General features: G+C 43.4%; 1 protein-coding gene across 2 annotated transcripts in view; it reads left to right on the top strand.

Annotated features, from left to right (window-relative positions):
• Positions 1-4,986: 4,986 nt before the first annotated feature.
• ACOT7 (acyl-CoA thioesterase 7) overlaps positions 4,987-16,261 on the top strand; it is a 64,215-nt gene continuing 52,940 nt past the window's right edge. The window contains exon 1 of one of the 2 annotated variants that reach the window (XM_081017203.1): positions 4,987-5,246. In XM_081017203.1, coding sequence (XP_080873329.1) covers positions 5,164-5,246 — 83 coding nt within the window. In that variant the 5' untranslated portion in view covers positions 4,987-5,163. The remainder of the gene's footprint in view (positions 5,247-16,261) is intronic. The other variant, XM_081017204.1, reaches the window with a different exon arrangement.

The following is a 16,261-nucleotide window of genomic DNA, read 5'->3' as shown; positions in this document are numbered from 1 at the left end:
AGGAAAGTATATATCAAGAATGTATAAATATATTTTAGAGTGGGAAGTGAAAGAGGAGCAGGTAAAAACATCAATGATAAGGTGGGCGCAAGACTTTGGATATAATATCCATATGGAGCAGTGGGAAAGACTGTGGCAGCAAGATATCAAATTTACATCATGTTATAACTTGAGGGAGAATACCATGAAGATGCTTTACAGATGGCATCACACTCCGTTAAAACTCGCTAAAATGTACAAAGGTAGTTCACCAACATGTTGGAGATGCAAAAAGGAGATAGGGTCTTACTATCACATGTGGTGGACCTGCATATTTATAAGCAAATTTTGGAATAACATATATGACGAATTTAAGAAATTATTTAAATTTACCATCAAAAAAAGGCTGGAGATTTTCCTATTGGGAATATTGCCAATAGAAATTAAGCAAAACACAAGACCACTGTTTATGTACACAATCACGGCTGCAAGAATACTGATGGCCAGAAGTTGGAAATGCGAAACAACACCAACAATAACAGAATGGTAAACACTCATGATAGAGTATTTCCAATTAGCAAAGTTGACTGGAAAAGTCAGGGGAATCTTAAATCAAAATGTATATGGAGAATGGAAAATCTTTAAGGAATATATGACTATATTGTAAAAATTATATCATCCTAGCAGAATTGAATGATACTTGTGTATAATAAATCAGTGGAATAAACAACTTGGAGGAATATATGGAAGAAGATATAAAACAAACTGTGTGATGAAATCAAGAGAATAGAAAAAGTATAATGAGAACAATTGGAAGTTTTTCACAGACGACTTTATTGGATAAGACATGATGTTGTATAAATATCTGGTACTTTTAATTGTTACTTCCTTTTTCTTTTCTTGTTACTTTTAAACTTCTTTTTGTACTTTTTGATGTGGAGAATTTTTTTTTCTTTTTTCTTTTCTTTTCTTTTTTCTTTTTGTGTTTAACTTTGTTGTACTTACCTTTATTGTATGATTGTATTTTAAACCAATAAAGATGTGTATTAAAAAACCTGATTTGGGAAATCTGGGTTCTGGTGAAAAAAATATATTTGAGGTAATTTTGGCTAGGCAGTTCATTGGCTTGCCCTCTGTAAAATGTAACTACCGTTAGTCATTGTTTAGCACAGAATGATCGAATTGTAGAATTGGAAGGGACTTCTATTTCAACCTCCTACAAGGCAGGAATCTCAATATAAGCCCATCCAGTATGAAACAAAACTGGACCCTGCTTAGCTTTGCAAATGTGCTAGCAGTTTTATCGCTGCACCACAATTTGCATTTATGTACAAGATTTATGTACAAGATTTATTTAAATGCATACTTTTAAAATATGCATCTATTGACTGTCATCTTTTAAATACTTAAGTATTGGGCCCCTGAGCATGAGCAGATGGAGGCTCAGGCCTCTAACTCGGAACTCTGGAACCTTGCCATAAAAGGGCTTCATTAACTATGAACCCCAAAATCTGGGATCCCTCAAAACCGGCGCCAAAGTTTCACAAGCGTTTCGCAGCGAAAACTCCACATTTTGCGCACCTCACAGAGTAACTGATACATCAAAAAGGGGGTCATAGTTAATGCCCCCAAACCCAACGTTGTCCAGTTTGCTCCAAACAGGCGCCAAACTTGGGTAAAAGTTTTGCAGCATTTTGCAGTGAAAACCCCACATTTTGCAGCGCTCAACAATGGGGGTAATGGGTATTACCCAAAAACCCAATGTCGTCTGATTAACTCCAACCAGCACTGAAGATTTTAATCAATAGGACCTGAATGAATTACAGAAGTGTGGTTTGGTTTTTTTAGAGGGGAGATGTTCCAAAAGAAAAGTTCAACAACTTTCTCCTGGTTTTCACTTTTGGGAATATGGCAACCCTACTATAGAAGTTAAAGAAGGGCCGCTTTATTTATTTTGCACTTTCCTGCCATCTAGTGGAACCAGTAGGAGTGAGTGCAGTAACTCCAAGTCCCCTTAGCTTTTGTTTACTGGATGTAATAGAAGGCAAGAAACTGAGAGGTGCTGCTCCACAGCTGGTCAGTTGTGAGGTCTTGCCTAGGGACAGATGGGTTATTTGTTTTGCTTTTCATTTTAATGGAAGCCCACCTAATTCACAGTTCCCCCAATAATACATGGCCGCTTCTGGAGGCTAGAGAGACAGAGGCTTGTCTTTCTCTGAGCTGCACCCAAGAGCTGTGGTGTGGGGCTTCCTTGTAACCCTACTGGGAAAGCATGATTCGTCGGGGTGCTAATGCTGTGCACCCCTTCATCATATGCTCACAGTGCATGTATGTGCAAATAGAACCATATACTGTATCCTAAAGACACCACAATCTCCATTGCCCTCCATTCCAAGGAAACCAAACCCCAGATAAACTCAAGCACTCCTGGAGCCTCTGCATTTTCAGCTGCTAATGTGCAGATAGCGTAAGTGAATTTGGTTCATGAGGCAGTCATGAATTTGACCCAGCGACTTGTGCTTGGATGTCTCTGATTTTGTTCCAATCCCTCTAAAACATTCTCAGCCACCAAATGTCATTAAGGTTACATGGTTAGGAGCAAGGGATTCACTTCTCAGTGAAGATGCTTTGAATCAGGCTGTCAAACTTAGATAGAGTGAAAATTAACACAAGGAAACTCTGCAGCAGAATTTTTGTTTTTTTGTTTTTAAAAAAGCAAATAAACAAAAGGAAAAGGCACACTGGAAAAATAATCCCCTGAAAGAACTCCTTTGAGGCATTAAATAATTAATTTGCCTCTAAAAGTCTAAAAATAGCACTTAGAGAGGAAAACCAGCTGGAAGGCAAGATGGAGGCAAGTTGCTGAGTCATGCCAGGCCTATTAGCCTGATCTCTCCCCACTTTAAAATAATGGTTAGCATTTTTAAAAAATCTGTGAAATGGGGGCAATCGGGACATACAGTTCATTATAGCAGACAGCAGTTTATTGCTTGGGTGAGATGGGACTGGGAGGGAAAATATGGTATCTTCAGAAAAACAGAAGGATTTGCACCTGCAACACTCCTGCTCACACCATACATTTAAAGCATATCCTATGGATACAGGGGTGCTTGAAGGAACTGAGGGAATGTGGGGATTGAGTGAAGGGTAAAGAGAAGTGATGGTGGGGTTGGCAGGGGGCTAGGGAAGGTTGGCAAACAACACAATTGGGGCTACCCTTTTTGGAAACTGGGTGGAGTTTGGGTTATTTTTAAGGGTTCCCTCCCTTCTTCATCCCCATAAAGATGTTGACGACAATAAAGGTTTATGATTTTTGAGTCTTGATCATTGAGGTGGTTTCCCCCCCTCTTTTTTTTTACAGCTCTCTTGGATGAAACTGATTTTCTAGATCCATATTAATTGGGGTTTACGTTTTGGCATGGAAACTGCTTTGGTCACCCCATAAGATGACTTCTGTCAGGAGAGAGACAGAGGGAATGAGTCCCTGTTAATTCTCCTTGGTCTCTCAGTGACTTTCCATAACATTGACCATGATATCCTTCTGGAGCGGCTGTCCAAATTGAGGGTGGGTCACTCCGCTTTGTGGTGGTTCCATTTCTACATAAATGGTTGCTTTCAGAGACTGGTGTTTGGGGAGTGCTGTTTAGCCTGATGGAGCCTTCAATGTGGGGTTCCGCAGTGTGCAATATTATCCCCATGCTCTTTAACACCTACATGAAACCGCTGAGTGGTGTCATCCAGAGTTTTGGATGCTGATGACACACAGCTCTACTTCTTTACATTTACTGAGGTGACAGTGGAAATACTGGACTGATGTCTTGTCTAGCTAATGGACTTGATGAGAGCCAATAAACTGAAGTTCAGTTCAGACAAGACGGAGGCACTGTTAGTGGGCCATTCACTAGACCTGATGGATGGGAGGTTGCCTGCTCTTGATGGGGTTACACTCCCTCTGAAGAAGTGGGTATGTAGCTTGGAGGTATTTCTGGAGTCATCACTTTCTTTTGGGGCTCAAGTGGCCTCAGTGGCACAAAGTGACTTCCATCAGTTTCAGCTGGTGGCCCAGCTAAGCCGCTATCTGAACAGAGATAGGCCTAACTTCTATTGCCTGTGCTCTGGTAACCTCTAGGTTATATTACTGCAATGCATGATATGTGGGGCTGCCTTTGAAGGTGGTTTGGAAATCGCAACTGGCGCAGAATTCAGCTGCCAAGTTGTTCCCTAGGGCATGTCAGTTTTAGCCCATACATAGCACTAGTCCTGGCCTGACTGCATTGGCTGCCAATGAGTTTCCAGGCTCAATTCAATGTGGTTTTGACCCCTAAACTCTTAGGACCCCGATACCTCAGGGACCAGCTCTCCCCAACCCAGACCCTGCAACTGTCATCTGAAGTCTTCCTTTGGAGGTCCAAGGGGTGGCAACATTCGAACAGGGACTTTTTAGTGGTGGCTCCCTACTCCTGAAATGCTCTCCCTCGGGAGGCTCATCTGGCACCATAGCTTTAGGTGCTACAAAGAAACATTTATTTTCTGCCATGCCTTTGGCTTTTAATTAATGACTTAAATATAATATAAATAATTGAGAAACATGAAAAATTCATAATCTTATAAATTATGGTTTATAACCGCACACTCAATAAATCATATAGCACTTGAAAATACAATAAATAATAAAAACACAACATAATTGTAATGGTGAGGATATCACATCTTATATTACGCACAGGGCATTAGCCGCCTAATCACGCCAGAGTTTCTTTTAGGGGGCACTCTACCCCTGCGCACCTCTATGGCGCCTCCGTCGCTTGGCAACGCTTCTCCTCGCGTGTTCCGTTCGGAGCCGGAAGAAGCGACCGTCGACTTCCCTAGAGACCGCGACCTCTCCCACTTCCCCCTCCTTTCGCTCTTTTGTTGCCGTCACGTGGGCAAGGGAGGTTGTCGCTCGGCGGTTTGAAATGAGGCGAGAGCCTGGCCAATGAGGAGGGAGTTGGGGGCGGGCGGGCGGCGGGCAGGGAAGAGGTGCCCGGAGCGGAGAGCCAATGGCGGAGTGGGAAGGCGTGTCCTACTTCGGGAGGCACCGCCCCTCCGTTGCCTTCCCTCGGTCCGCCTGTCAGTCATTGAGTCGGCCGGCCGGTTTTTCTTGCTGTGGTTCTCGTTGTCTCTCCCGCCATCCTTGCTTCCCTCATGCAGCTCGCCAGGGGCCCCGCCAGCGGGGAAGCCGCCGCCGCCTCGCCAATCTCCGGCCCGGCCGCCATCCAGATCAGCAGGTACCGCCGCCAAGAGCCACTGGGCTCGTCCCATCAGGAAAACGCCGCCTCCCCCCGGGGGGGGGGCTTTGCTGTGGAAGGTGTAGAGAGAATAAAAGGGCGGGTGGGGGGAGAGGGCGCCTCTGGGCATGTGCAGAGGGCCTGGGGAAAGGAGGACTCAATACCGCCATTAGATCCCCATCGTTTCTGCCAGATGTCACACCACAGATACCTTCTAGTGAGATGCGATATTGGACTGTACCCATCTAAGCCTTACTCAGAGTAGACCCATGGAAGTTTATGAGCCTAAATTGGGGGAGGGAGAGGGCCTCTTCCCTCATCGGGGGTACTCAGTACATCTGTTTCTAAACTTCATCCCCCCACCCTTTGTAGCCAATTGACACCACAAATACGGCTTAGTGATATGCTATATTGGGTCGTTACTCAGAGTAGAACCATGGATGTTTATGGGCCTCAATTGGCCCTTTCCCCATTAATTTCAGTGAGCGCATCCTGACTTGGGCTTATTTTGGATTTGCCCCGTTAAAATGATGTAATACCCTAAAATACCAAAGGAGCTGAAATAGAGCATCACCTCTTCTTGAAATATAAGAAATCAGCAGGACCAAAATCAACAGGAACAACCGACCCACGAGTTGCTTAAGACCAAGAGCAGGTTCGGGGTTGTGTCCGATGCTAATCCTACTTGGAGCAGATGCATTGAGGTTGATGGACATGACTTAGAGTCATTAATTTCAATGGATCTATGCTAAGTGGAACTTTGTTGGCTGCAACCCTCAGTATCACTTCAGCCAGTGAGGCCTTGCAGAACAGATATATTGGCGACCAGCTGGAAGAGCATTAAAGGGGATTTCGACAGATTCATGGAGGAGAAGGCTATCCATGATGACTAGACATGATTGTTGGGTTTTACCTCCACTGTCTGAAGCAATGTGACTGAATAGCAGCTGCTGGGAATCACAAACTGGGAGAGTATTGCTGTGCAGTCAAATCCTGTTTGTGAGCTTCCTGCTGGGGCAATTGAGTGGCCACTCTGCGAATAGAACATAAAAAGAGCCTGCTGGATCAGGCCAGAGGTGGCCACCTAGTCCACTGTCCTGTTCTCACAGTGGCCAACCAAATGTATGTGGAAAACTCACTAGCAGGACCCAAGCACAAAAGCACTCTCCCCTCCTGTGGTTTCTAGCAACTGGTATTCAGAAACATTGCTGCCTAGATAATCTGCTGATCTGATCCAGTAGGCTCTTCTTAGGTTCTTGTGAGTCTATCAATGGCTACTACATATGGTGGCTAGATTAAAACATCTGGGCTTGGAGGCAGTGTAGCTCTGAATGCCAACTGCTGGGGGTTGTGTGGAGAGGCTGCTGTTAGACTCAAGCTTGTGGGCTTCTGGAGCATCTGGTTGGCCACTGTGAGACCAGAATACTGGACTCAATGGGCTCTGTTTGGCCTAACCCACATGTCCAACTTATTCTTAGGTTTTATTTCCACCCGACATTACAGCACTACAAGGAAGTTTGGGGAGTCTCTCTGGGAAGGGCACTCCATGGCAGTGATACTATGCCAGTCAAAGTTCGGCTGCTTTGAGAGTGAACCCACTTAGATTGCTGTTAATATATGTAGTGAGGGAAGTGGCACTTGTATGCTCAAAGGTTGTCTTGTCTTCAAGGTGTGGCCGTTCAGAGGGTACATCCTTATTCATCCACCCTCTCTTGCTATCTATCAGTGTTGGAAAAGGAAAGGATTCATGGAGATCAAATTGGAAGTAAATGGGGCAGAAGACTGGTGGCGGGATATAGGGTTTAAGTTGTTGGCTTGGTAAAGTCAGTTGTCACTATGAATGCTGACAATCCCAGATTACTTTTGTGAACATCCAGAAATAGAAAAATATTTTGCCACTATGGACATTTAGCATTAGTATGCAATGAATGCTAACGCTTTGCATGGGACTTCCAAGATGCTAGTGTATGCCACATTTCAGAATTCACTCTAAAGTGCCAACATTATAAATCAGTTCAAAAAAGTTATTATTGTGTAAATTATGTAAACACCTGAGCCTGACGGGGATTGGCAGGACAAGAACAGAGAGACAGTGTGGTGTAGTAATTAGAGTGTTGGACTACTAGGACCTGGGAGACCAGGCTTCAGATCCCCACTGAGCCATGATGAAGCTCACTGAGTAACCTTGGGCCAGTCATTGCCTCTTATAACCAGTTGCTGGAAACCATAGGAGAAGAGAATGCCCTTGTGCTTGGATCCTGCTTGCGGGTTTCCTACATGCGTCTGGTTGGCCACTGTGAGGAAAGGATGCTGGACTAGAAGGACAACTGGCCTGATCTAGCAGGCTTTTTGTAAACTCTAGAGAGCCCATGTCTCAGTGCAAGGAGTCTGGCTTGATGTAATGCAGCTTTTGTTCTCCAAATGTGATGGATGGGAGTTAAACTAAGACCAAGGTATTGTTTGTGGGGTCTAGGGGAAAGATCTGTTGATCAATTTATTTCTGGGATTGTTCACCCACTAACAGATCAGATGTTTAGGAGCTGCTGTTAGATCCAGCCCTCAGTGGTGGATGCTCAGGTACTTTGTATGGCTTGCAGCCCCTTCTTGTTTATTTCACCTGGTGTGTCAACTGAAGGGAAGGAACTTGTCCACAGTCATCCACATCTTGATAACCTGCAGATCACATTACCGTAATACACTACCTCTGAAGGGTATCTGGAACCTTAGTTGGTTCATAATGCAACAGCAAGGCTGTTGCCTAGTGCTGGTATGAGGCTCACATCTCCTTTGAGAATTGCGCAGTGGATGCTCAAACCGTTTATGGGTCAATTCAAAAGTGTTGGTTTTACCCTAAAAATCTTTAAATTAAAGAGGCTCTGGGAAGTGGAGGCTTGGTGGACCACCTGCCCAATTACTGGCTTACCATCAGGGGTAGTGGAGGCCAAAAAGGGGGGGGGGGATTTATGGACGTTCCTCTCTACAACTCCCTCTCCTTATTTGGTTGCCAGGGCCTTTGCTGTTGGTTTTCAGCTTACTGGGAAAGATTTTGCTCTTCTTATTTGCTTTTAATGGTTGTGGGTTTTAATGCTGTTTCTGTATTCCCCGTTTTATTTGTGTTAGCTTGTGGTTCAGTACCTTTGCTGGAGAAGCTTTCAGTGAGTGGGGAGGGTTATTATAGACAGTCTAATCAAACAGGTAATTTAATTATTATTTTATTTGTCCCCCCCCCCCAATCCCCCTGAGCCTCACTTCATACTGGCCACATTCACACCATACATTTAAAGCACTATGATGCCACTTTAAATAGTTATGCCCCCTCCCAAAGTTATGGGAGCTGTATTTCGTTGAGGATGATGAAAGTTGTTAGGAGCCCCTATTCTCCTCAAAGACCTGTGGTTCTCGGTGTGATTTCACAATCACTTCCTCTTCTCAGGGAACTCACGGAACTATATCTCTCAGAGGGGAATAGGGTCCTCCTAACAACTCTCAACATCTTAAAAAAATACAGGTCTCTATGACTTGTTAAAGTGGTATCATAGTGCATGGTGTGAATGTAGCCTGGGTATTGCTGCTTGAACAGTGCTTATTGTCACTTAGATATTTTACTCAGTATTTTATGACCTGGAGGTATAAATTGTGTTTGCTCTGGGTGGGGACTAACCTATTTCTTCAGGGTTGGGTTAAAGAAACACACATGTTCCTGAGTGTTAATCTACAAATTGATGCTGTGCAGATTTATGATGTACTGTAGTTTAGTTTCTCTCTACTACCATCCTGAGCTCTCCTGAAAATGGAGAAAGTCAGGCCTGCTGAATTTTCAGTGTGATGGTCAGCTTTTATTGAGCTGCTGTGCCATTAGCAAGATGTGGTGGCTGCAAAGTTACATTTCTCCTACTGGATTCAAACTATTGTCTTTGTGTATCCTCTCAATGCAATATTTGTGCTCTGATCAATGGAACCTACACTGGGAAATCACTTAAAGGGCTCCAGTTTTCGCCTTCCCTTGGTGCCATATTAGCAGTAGGCATATGAGAATAATTACGCTAACCAGGCTGCTGCCACCTGTGAGGTTTTCTAATCTCCTTACTCTCTGGGGTGGGGTTTACACCAAAGGCACTTAAGAGATCTAGGAGAGAAGTTTGCTGCTCTCTGTATACCTGCTTTTCTCAGTTGTGCTGACTTGCTGGGTTTTCACTCAGCTTTGTGCATTTGCAGACTAAGTTTAAAATAAGTGCATTGGGAATTGCATTCATAAACATCTCCCTTGGGCTGTTGACGTTTTAATTTATATCCTCTGGAAGCTTCTTTTTTAATTATTTCTTTATTTTTATTATGGCTTTTTTGTTTTAAACGTACCATTTCCTGACCAAGCCCAGTCCTCTCTACCTCTGGCATCCCTTTGCAAATCACTATATTTGCAGTTAAATTCAGCTGTTGGTTTGATGGTAAAATCTGCTTTGACACTGTGGTATTCCAATAAACAGGAACAGAGTGGACAGCTGGGTTTGAACAATCTGGCTTTAATTCCTGACTTTCTCAAGGGCAACGCAGTTGCATAGCCTTGTCAAAGCCACCAGCCCAGTTCATAGCCTGACCACTGCAGTACATGGTTACCTTGAGGCTGAAATACTGCAATGCATTCTTTGTGGGGCTGCCCTTGGTCCTAGTTCAGAAGCTCCAACTGGTAGAGAATGTGGTGGCCAGATTGCTGGTGGGGGCATCTGGTTGAGAACATGGGACACCATTGTTGAAGCATCAGGCCTGCCTGCCCATCTACTACAGAGCCAGGTTCAAGGTTCTTGTATTAATTGACAAAGCCCTGAACATCCTAGGTCCAGGGTACCTCAGGGAGTGCCTAAACCCTTATATCATTTTCAGGATCATTCTTGGTTGTTCCCTGAGTTGGCAAGGCTCATTTGACAAAAACAAGTAATGTTGGTGTCATTGGCCCAGTCTTGTGGCACACTCTGCCCATAGAGATTCAGCAGGCGCCTTCAGTTTTAATCTATAAATGTCTTCTGAAAAAATGAGAAAGTGTGAATGCAACGAAGACATGTAGAACAGGTATGCATATCAGAGAGAGCCAAGATTAGCTGCAGATCCTTGATGACTAAATAGAAAATCCACATTTGCTCCTATGTAATGTGTGGACACTCAGTTATCCATCAGTAAAATGCAAATGATAGTGCCTTTAAAAAATCCAGGTGTCTGTGGTGTTTTGACTTTTTGTCTTATCTCTGCACTGGATTGGCCTAAATGTTTGTTGCTCAGGGCGCTTCCCAACAATTGTTGTTGTTTAGTCGTTTAGTCGTGTCCGACTCTTCGTGACCCCCATGGACCAGAGCACGCCAGGCACTCCTGTCTTCCACTGCCTCCCGCAGTTTGGTCAAACTCATGCTGGCAGCTTTGAGAACATTGTCCAATCACCTCATCTTCTGTAGTCCCCTTCTTCTTGTGCTCTCAATCTTTCCCAACATCAGGTCTTTTCCAGGGAGTCTTCTCTTCTCATGAGGTGGCCAAAGTATTGGAGCCTCAGCTTCAGGATGTGTCCTTCCAGTGAGCACTCAGGGCTGATTTCCTTCAGAATGGATAGGTTTGATCTTCTTGCAGTCCATGAGACTCTCAATAGTCTCCTCCAACAATACGTACAGTAATGCAATTTAACATTTGCTAACAATAGAAGTTTAGATTCAGCTTAACACAGGACGCAGAATGAAAACATCTTAAAGCTGACACAGATTAAATGCCTAGGGCGGGGACAATATATTTATTCTGATAAAGAGCCAGTGTGGTGTAGTGGTTAGTATGTTGGACTATCACCTGGGAGACCAGTGTTGAAATCCCCACTTGCCCATGAAGCTCACTGGGTGACCTTGGCCAGTCACTGCCTCTCAGCCTAATCTACCTCATAGGGTTGCTGTGAGAATTAAATTAGGAGGGGGAGAACCATGTAAGCCACTGGTGAGTTGATCAAATTCTTTTTTTGACTGTTCAAAAACAGAGATTGGGTGAGTGCAGAAATAGTGTTACTTGGCATCCTTCAGTAGGACAAAAAATTGTTGGCTTGGATTTCTTTTTTGTAATGCAGGGTCTGACCAAATTGGTTGCTCCGAAGATGTATGTGGGGAAACTGCCTTCATAAAGGTTCAGGTGTGGAATAAGTAGCCAAAACGAAAACAAACAAACAGGTTGCCTCTTCTAATCCTGCAAGCTGTTGGAATTTGTTCTGGAGTCTGCAGAGAAGGTCACCCTGGACCAAGTGCCTATTGTAGTGTTGTCTGGCAGAAGGTGAGCAGGCTCTGCCCTCTACAGGACATTTTTGGGAAATGTTCAAGAGCTGGAGGCAGGCTGCTGTTTTTTTAAAGGAAGCTGCCTTATGCAGCATGACCATGTCTTGCGTGGGGGGTTATGTTTTGGCAATGGTACGTATATACAAGAAATGCCCCTGCACAGCCATCCTTACCTTCCAAGCAAGACTGACTTGCTTACCAGGCTCTGGGATGCTCTCACAAGATCTCATAGGACTGTTCAAGTTCCTGCAAGATTTTGTAAGCTCTGTAAGCAAGTCTGAGAGCTTATTCCGCACCAGGAAAGCCCTGCTCTAAAGGAGGTTTTAAGTTCTCTACCTTGTGTGCAGTTAAATTGTGGAATTTCAGCTGCTCAAGTCTGTAATTTTGCAACTTAATTGCACGCAAGAAGTAATCGTCAAACTTTTGGCCTGCTTAGTTCAGTGTTACCTACATTGACTGGCAGTGGCTCTCTAGGGTTTCGTGTAAAGCAGATGCTCCGCCACTAAACTGCTACAACCACTTCTCATTTATTTGTTTGCCACAGGGTGCTTGAATTGGTTTTCTGAGCCACTTTTCCATAAAATGTTTCTACTTCTAGGCAAGTGAGGATTAGTTAATTGTCGAGCTATGCTGTCTTCTTGTTTGTTTCACATTTTTATTTTGGATATGGTCTTTTCAAACAGAAAAAGTACTGGTTGTGGTGGAATTCATTCAAGTGAATGAGCTCTCAGTCTTCCTCTGCTTTTGCATCTTTACTGTCTTGCTGAATGCTAGGAGCAGATTTCTATATGGTTGGGTGTCAGGGTTCTGGAAAGCACAATGCTTGTATTATACGGACAGCTGTTTATGTAGTTTCATGGATTCTTCTCTTCCACTTCTCCTCGCTTTCCCTCCCATTTCCCAGTAGTGGCTTGAAACTCTTTAAAATAGCATTTTAAAAGCAAGATTTCTTCCTCATCTCAGATTCTGGATCCTTTTAGGTTTGGGATGGGTGGATTGGCAAAACCCTTCCTTCTCTGGAACCTCCCGGACAGAGTGGCTTTGGGGAAGGCTCTCTTATTGGGATGGGGGGAAATGGAAAGTTTTCTACATTGCAGGCCAAGGTGGCTCCTGGCAGCCTGATCCTGCACACATCAATGTGGAAATTAAGCTGTCCATTTAGTTCAGTGCCACTTGCTCCTTTATCAGTGTGCCTAGGATTGTGGCCTGAGAGAGATTGTTTACAGTGCTTCTTTTGTGGCTTTCCCTCCCTGGACTTTCATTTAACAGTTTCATGAGCTTGCTTAACTTGAATATCTCCTTCTCAGACACCTCCCTCCTGCATTTCATGACCTAATGCTGATGGTGAACCCAACAATGAGGTGAAACTAAGTGATGACTCATGCATGTAGGTATTTGAAGCCACATAATGAACCCAATAACAACTAATTAATGGTACCAAGCGTCCTTTATTAGATAGATACTTCATTCCTCTGATTTTGTTTGTTCATGGCTCAGCAGTTCTCCCTATTTCTACATTTTTCACTCCACCTCCCCTACTGTAACTTATCACTGGCCAGCCTACACGTTCCCTTAATTCCACCTTCTTTCATATTTTTTGACCCCTTTCTCCATTGTCCCACATTCCGTAAAGTTCCTTATAGGAATAGGCACTGTGCTCATTACCTGCTATCTAGCAGCATTCCGCTTTTCTCTTCAGCCTACGTTTTAGTATGTCTTCTTTGGCTCACAGAAGGAGTTGAACTTTACGTCACCATTTTAGAATGCAAGAGCCCTGTAGTGGAATCAGGTGAAAGACCCATCTAGCCCAGCATCCTGTTCTCACAGAGTCCAAACAGATGCCCCATTGAGAAGCCATTGAGATTCCCAGCGGCTAGTGTTCAGAAGGCATATTGCTTCTGACAGTGGAGAGAGAACATAGCAGTGTTAGAAACTCAGATATATAATCTAATCACCAAATGGCACATTAAACCTAGGTTACAGTCACCACAATGGAATGTCTAGGCACCATTCCCCCCAGTTGTTGTTGTTTAGTCATTTAGTCGTGTCCGACTCTTCGTGACCCCATGGACCAGAGCACGCCAGGCACTCCTGTCTTCCACTGCCTCCCGCAGTTTGGTCAAACTCATGCTGGTAGCTTCGAGAACACTGTCCGACCATCTCATCTTCTGTAGTCCCCTTTTTCTTGTGCTCTCAATCTTTCCCAACATCGGGGTCTTTTTCATGGAGTCCTATCTTCTCATGAGGTGGCCAAAGTATTGGAGCCTCAGCTTCAGGATCTGTCCTTCCAGTGAGCACTCAGGGCTGATTTCCTTCAGAATGGATAGGTTTGATCTTCTTGCATTCCATGGGACTCTCAAGAGTCTCCTCCAGCACCATAATTCAAAAGCATCAATTCTTCGGCGATCAGCCTTCTTTATGGCCCAGCTCTCACTTCCATACATCACTACTGGGAAAATAATGATAATAATAGAATAATAATAATGATGATGATGATTTCTATACTGCTTTATAGCACATTAAAACATCAAATAAAACAATCCAGAATAAAACTAATTCAAGCTTCCAGGAAAATATTTCAGATGTTTCTGTAAGTGACATTTTGCTTTTCCCAGTCACCAACCTGGCATCCAGAGATCTCCATGTTCTCACAATTGACCCATGTTAGTCGGAAAAAACACACACATGGCTGATTTCTGACACTGGAACTTAGCCATAGTGGCTAGTAGCTATTGATAGCCTTATCCTCCATGAAGTGAATTCCATTGTGTGCTGTGTGAAGATGCACTTTCTTTTGTCTATCGTGAATCTTCCAACAGTCAGCTTCGTTGGATGGCCCTGAGTTCTAATATTGTGAAGGAGGGAGACAAACGTTTCTCTATTCCCTTTCCCCACAAGTTGTGTAATTTTATGCACCTCCACCATGTTCTCCTCTTTCTTGGCTTTTATCCAAACTGGAAAACTCCAAGTGCTGTGAGCTTTGATCCATCCTTGTGATCATTCTGGTTGCCCTTTTTCAAACCTTTCCCAGCTCTGCAGCATCCTTTTTGAGGCGAGGAGATTCTGCCTCCCATTTTTGTCATTGTATTTGTAAGTTACTTGAAAACCTGCTTTAGCAACTGAAGCAATAGGCTAAGTCATCTGATAATAGTATTTTAATTGGTAGTTGGCTTCCAATTAAAGGGAGGTACATGACACTTCCACTTGCTAAACAGTTTGCTGTTGAAGATTTATTTCTCCAGAGCTTCTGGTTAGATGTTAAAGCAGTTCCCTGAACCAGGGAGACCAGCCATATGAATTGTCAACCATCTCCTGTTTCCTAGGGGGAGGTCAAGCCTCTTTGATGGTTGTTTTTAGAGTCTGTTGTTGTCTGGATTCAGAGGAATTCTTTTTGTGTGTGTATGTTCTTCTGTCAATAGCGCAAGATCAGTTTGTTCTTTAAATTCATGGCTTGTGGCACTGACGATGTTTGTGTAGGAAATTTCCAAATTTCCAGACAGCTATATAAAGAGCAATATAGTTATGTGTTCGAAGCGAGCAGAGACATCACCTGGGCACCACTTTCTGTACCTGAGCGGTCACAAGTTTTAGAGCAGCCATGCTGAAGATGTGGCGGGAGGTGGGAGCAAAGCTCTTTCAGCTGAATGCGAATCTCGGGAGGTAAGTGATCAGATGTGAGTATCCTGCAATTTAAGCTGTCCTGGTATGGGAGTAAGGCTGGGTGCTGTCTTGGGTAGTGGGTTGGCCTTGGGCTAGCCAGTTAGAACTTGCATCTTAGATGCACATTCATCAGGTGGCCTTTAGGGAAATATTCACATCTTTTTTGGAATTGGGTATCTAGCCTGGGAGACCAAGGAAGTGAATAGCACTGCCTGCCCACAGCTTTGTGGGTTGGTGGGTTATAGATCTTGTAGTGTTAGATTTACATATGTAAAATGGAAGAGCCCACCCCACCACGGGGGAGTCCCATATGCAAGTCATAGGTAGAGATTCCCCTTCCCTCAAAGTCTGAGACTGGGGGAGTACACTAGCCTCAAGCTGCCACAAAGAAAAGGGAACTGTAGTTTTTTAAAAGGGTTTTGGGAACCGCGGCTCTGTGATGGGTAAACTATAGTTCCCAGGATTATTTGTGGGAAGGATGTCCAAAAAAAGATTCTGTCAGTTGATTGTTCAAATGTTTTTGAATAATAACACAGCTATATTTGAATCATTACAATTATTAGAACAGGAAAGATAAAATTTAATCAGTACTTAAGCTAAGTCGACTTCATTGTTTTACAACTTTTGAAAAAGTAGACCTATTGAAATTAATGGACATGACTAACTTAGATCTATTGATTTCTGTGGACCTACTCCATGTAAAGCTGAGTTGGATACAGTTTGACAGGATACATTTTTTAATTAAAAAATATTGAACAATGTTACACACTGAGAGAGAAACAATCAATAATAACAAAATAATGTAAGTTCAGTGCAAGGAGCTCTTGATAATATAGTCAAAAGAAAAAAATCAGGAGTGAGTGAAATGGACACAAATAAAATTATAAATGGGGTATAAAACACAACTTATACTGTGCAATGATGAGAAAAAATGTCTTGCCTGTTTATAGATATGGTCAAATAAAATTGTATTCTGAAGGGATTTGCCTGTGTGACTGCATTGTCATATATAAATTTAATAAAATAAACAAATATTGATTAAAAATAACCCACAAGCAGAGGTGA

Source organism: Podarcis pityusensis, assembly GCF_964106645.2.
Source record: "Podarcis pityusensis genome assembly, chromosome: 8".
In the NCBI taxonomy this organism is placed as follows: domain Eukaryota; kingdom Metazoa; phylum Chordata; class Lepidosauria; order Squamata; family Lacertidae; genus Podarcis; species Podarcis pityusensis.
Note: the sequence above shows the minus strand (reverse complement) of the source record. Positions and strands in the feature narration are given on the sequence as shown.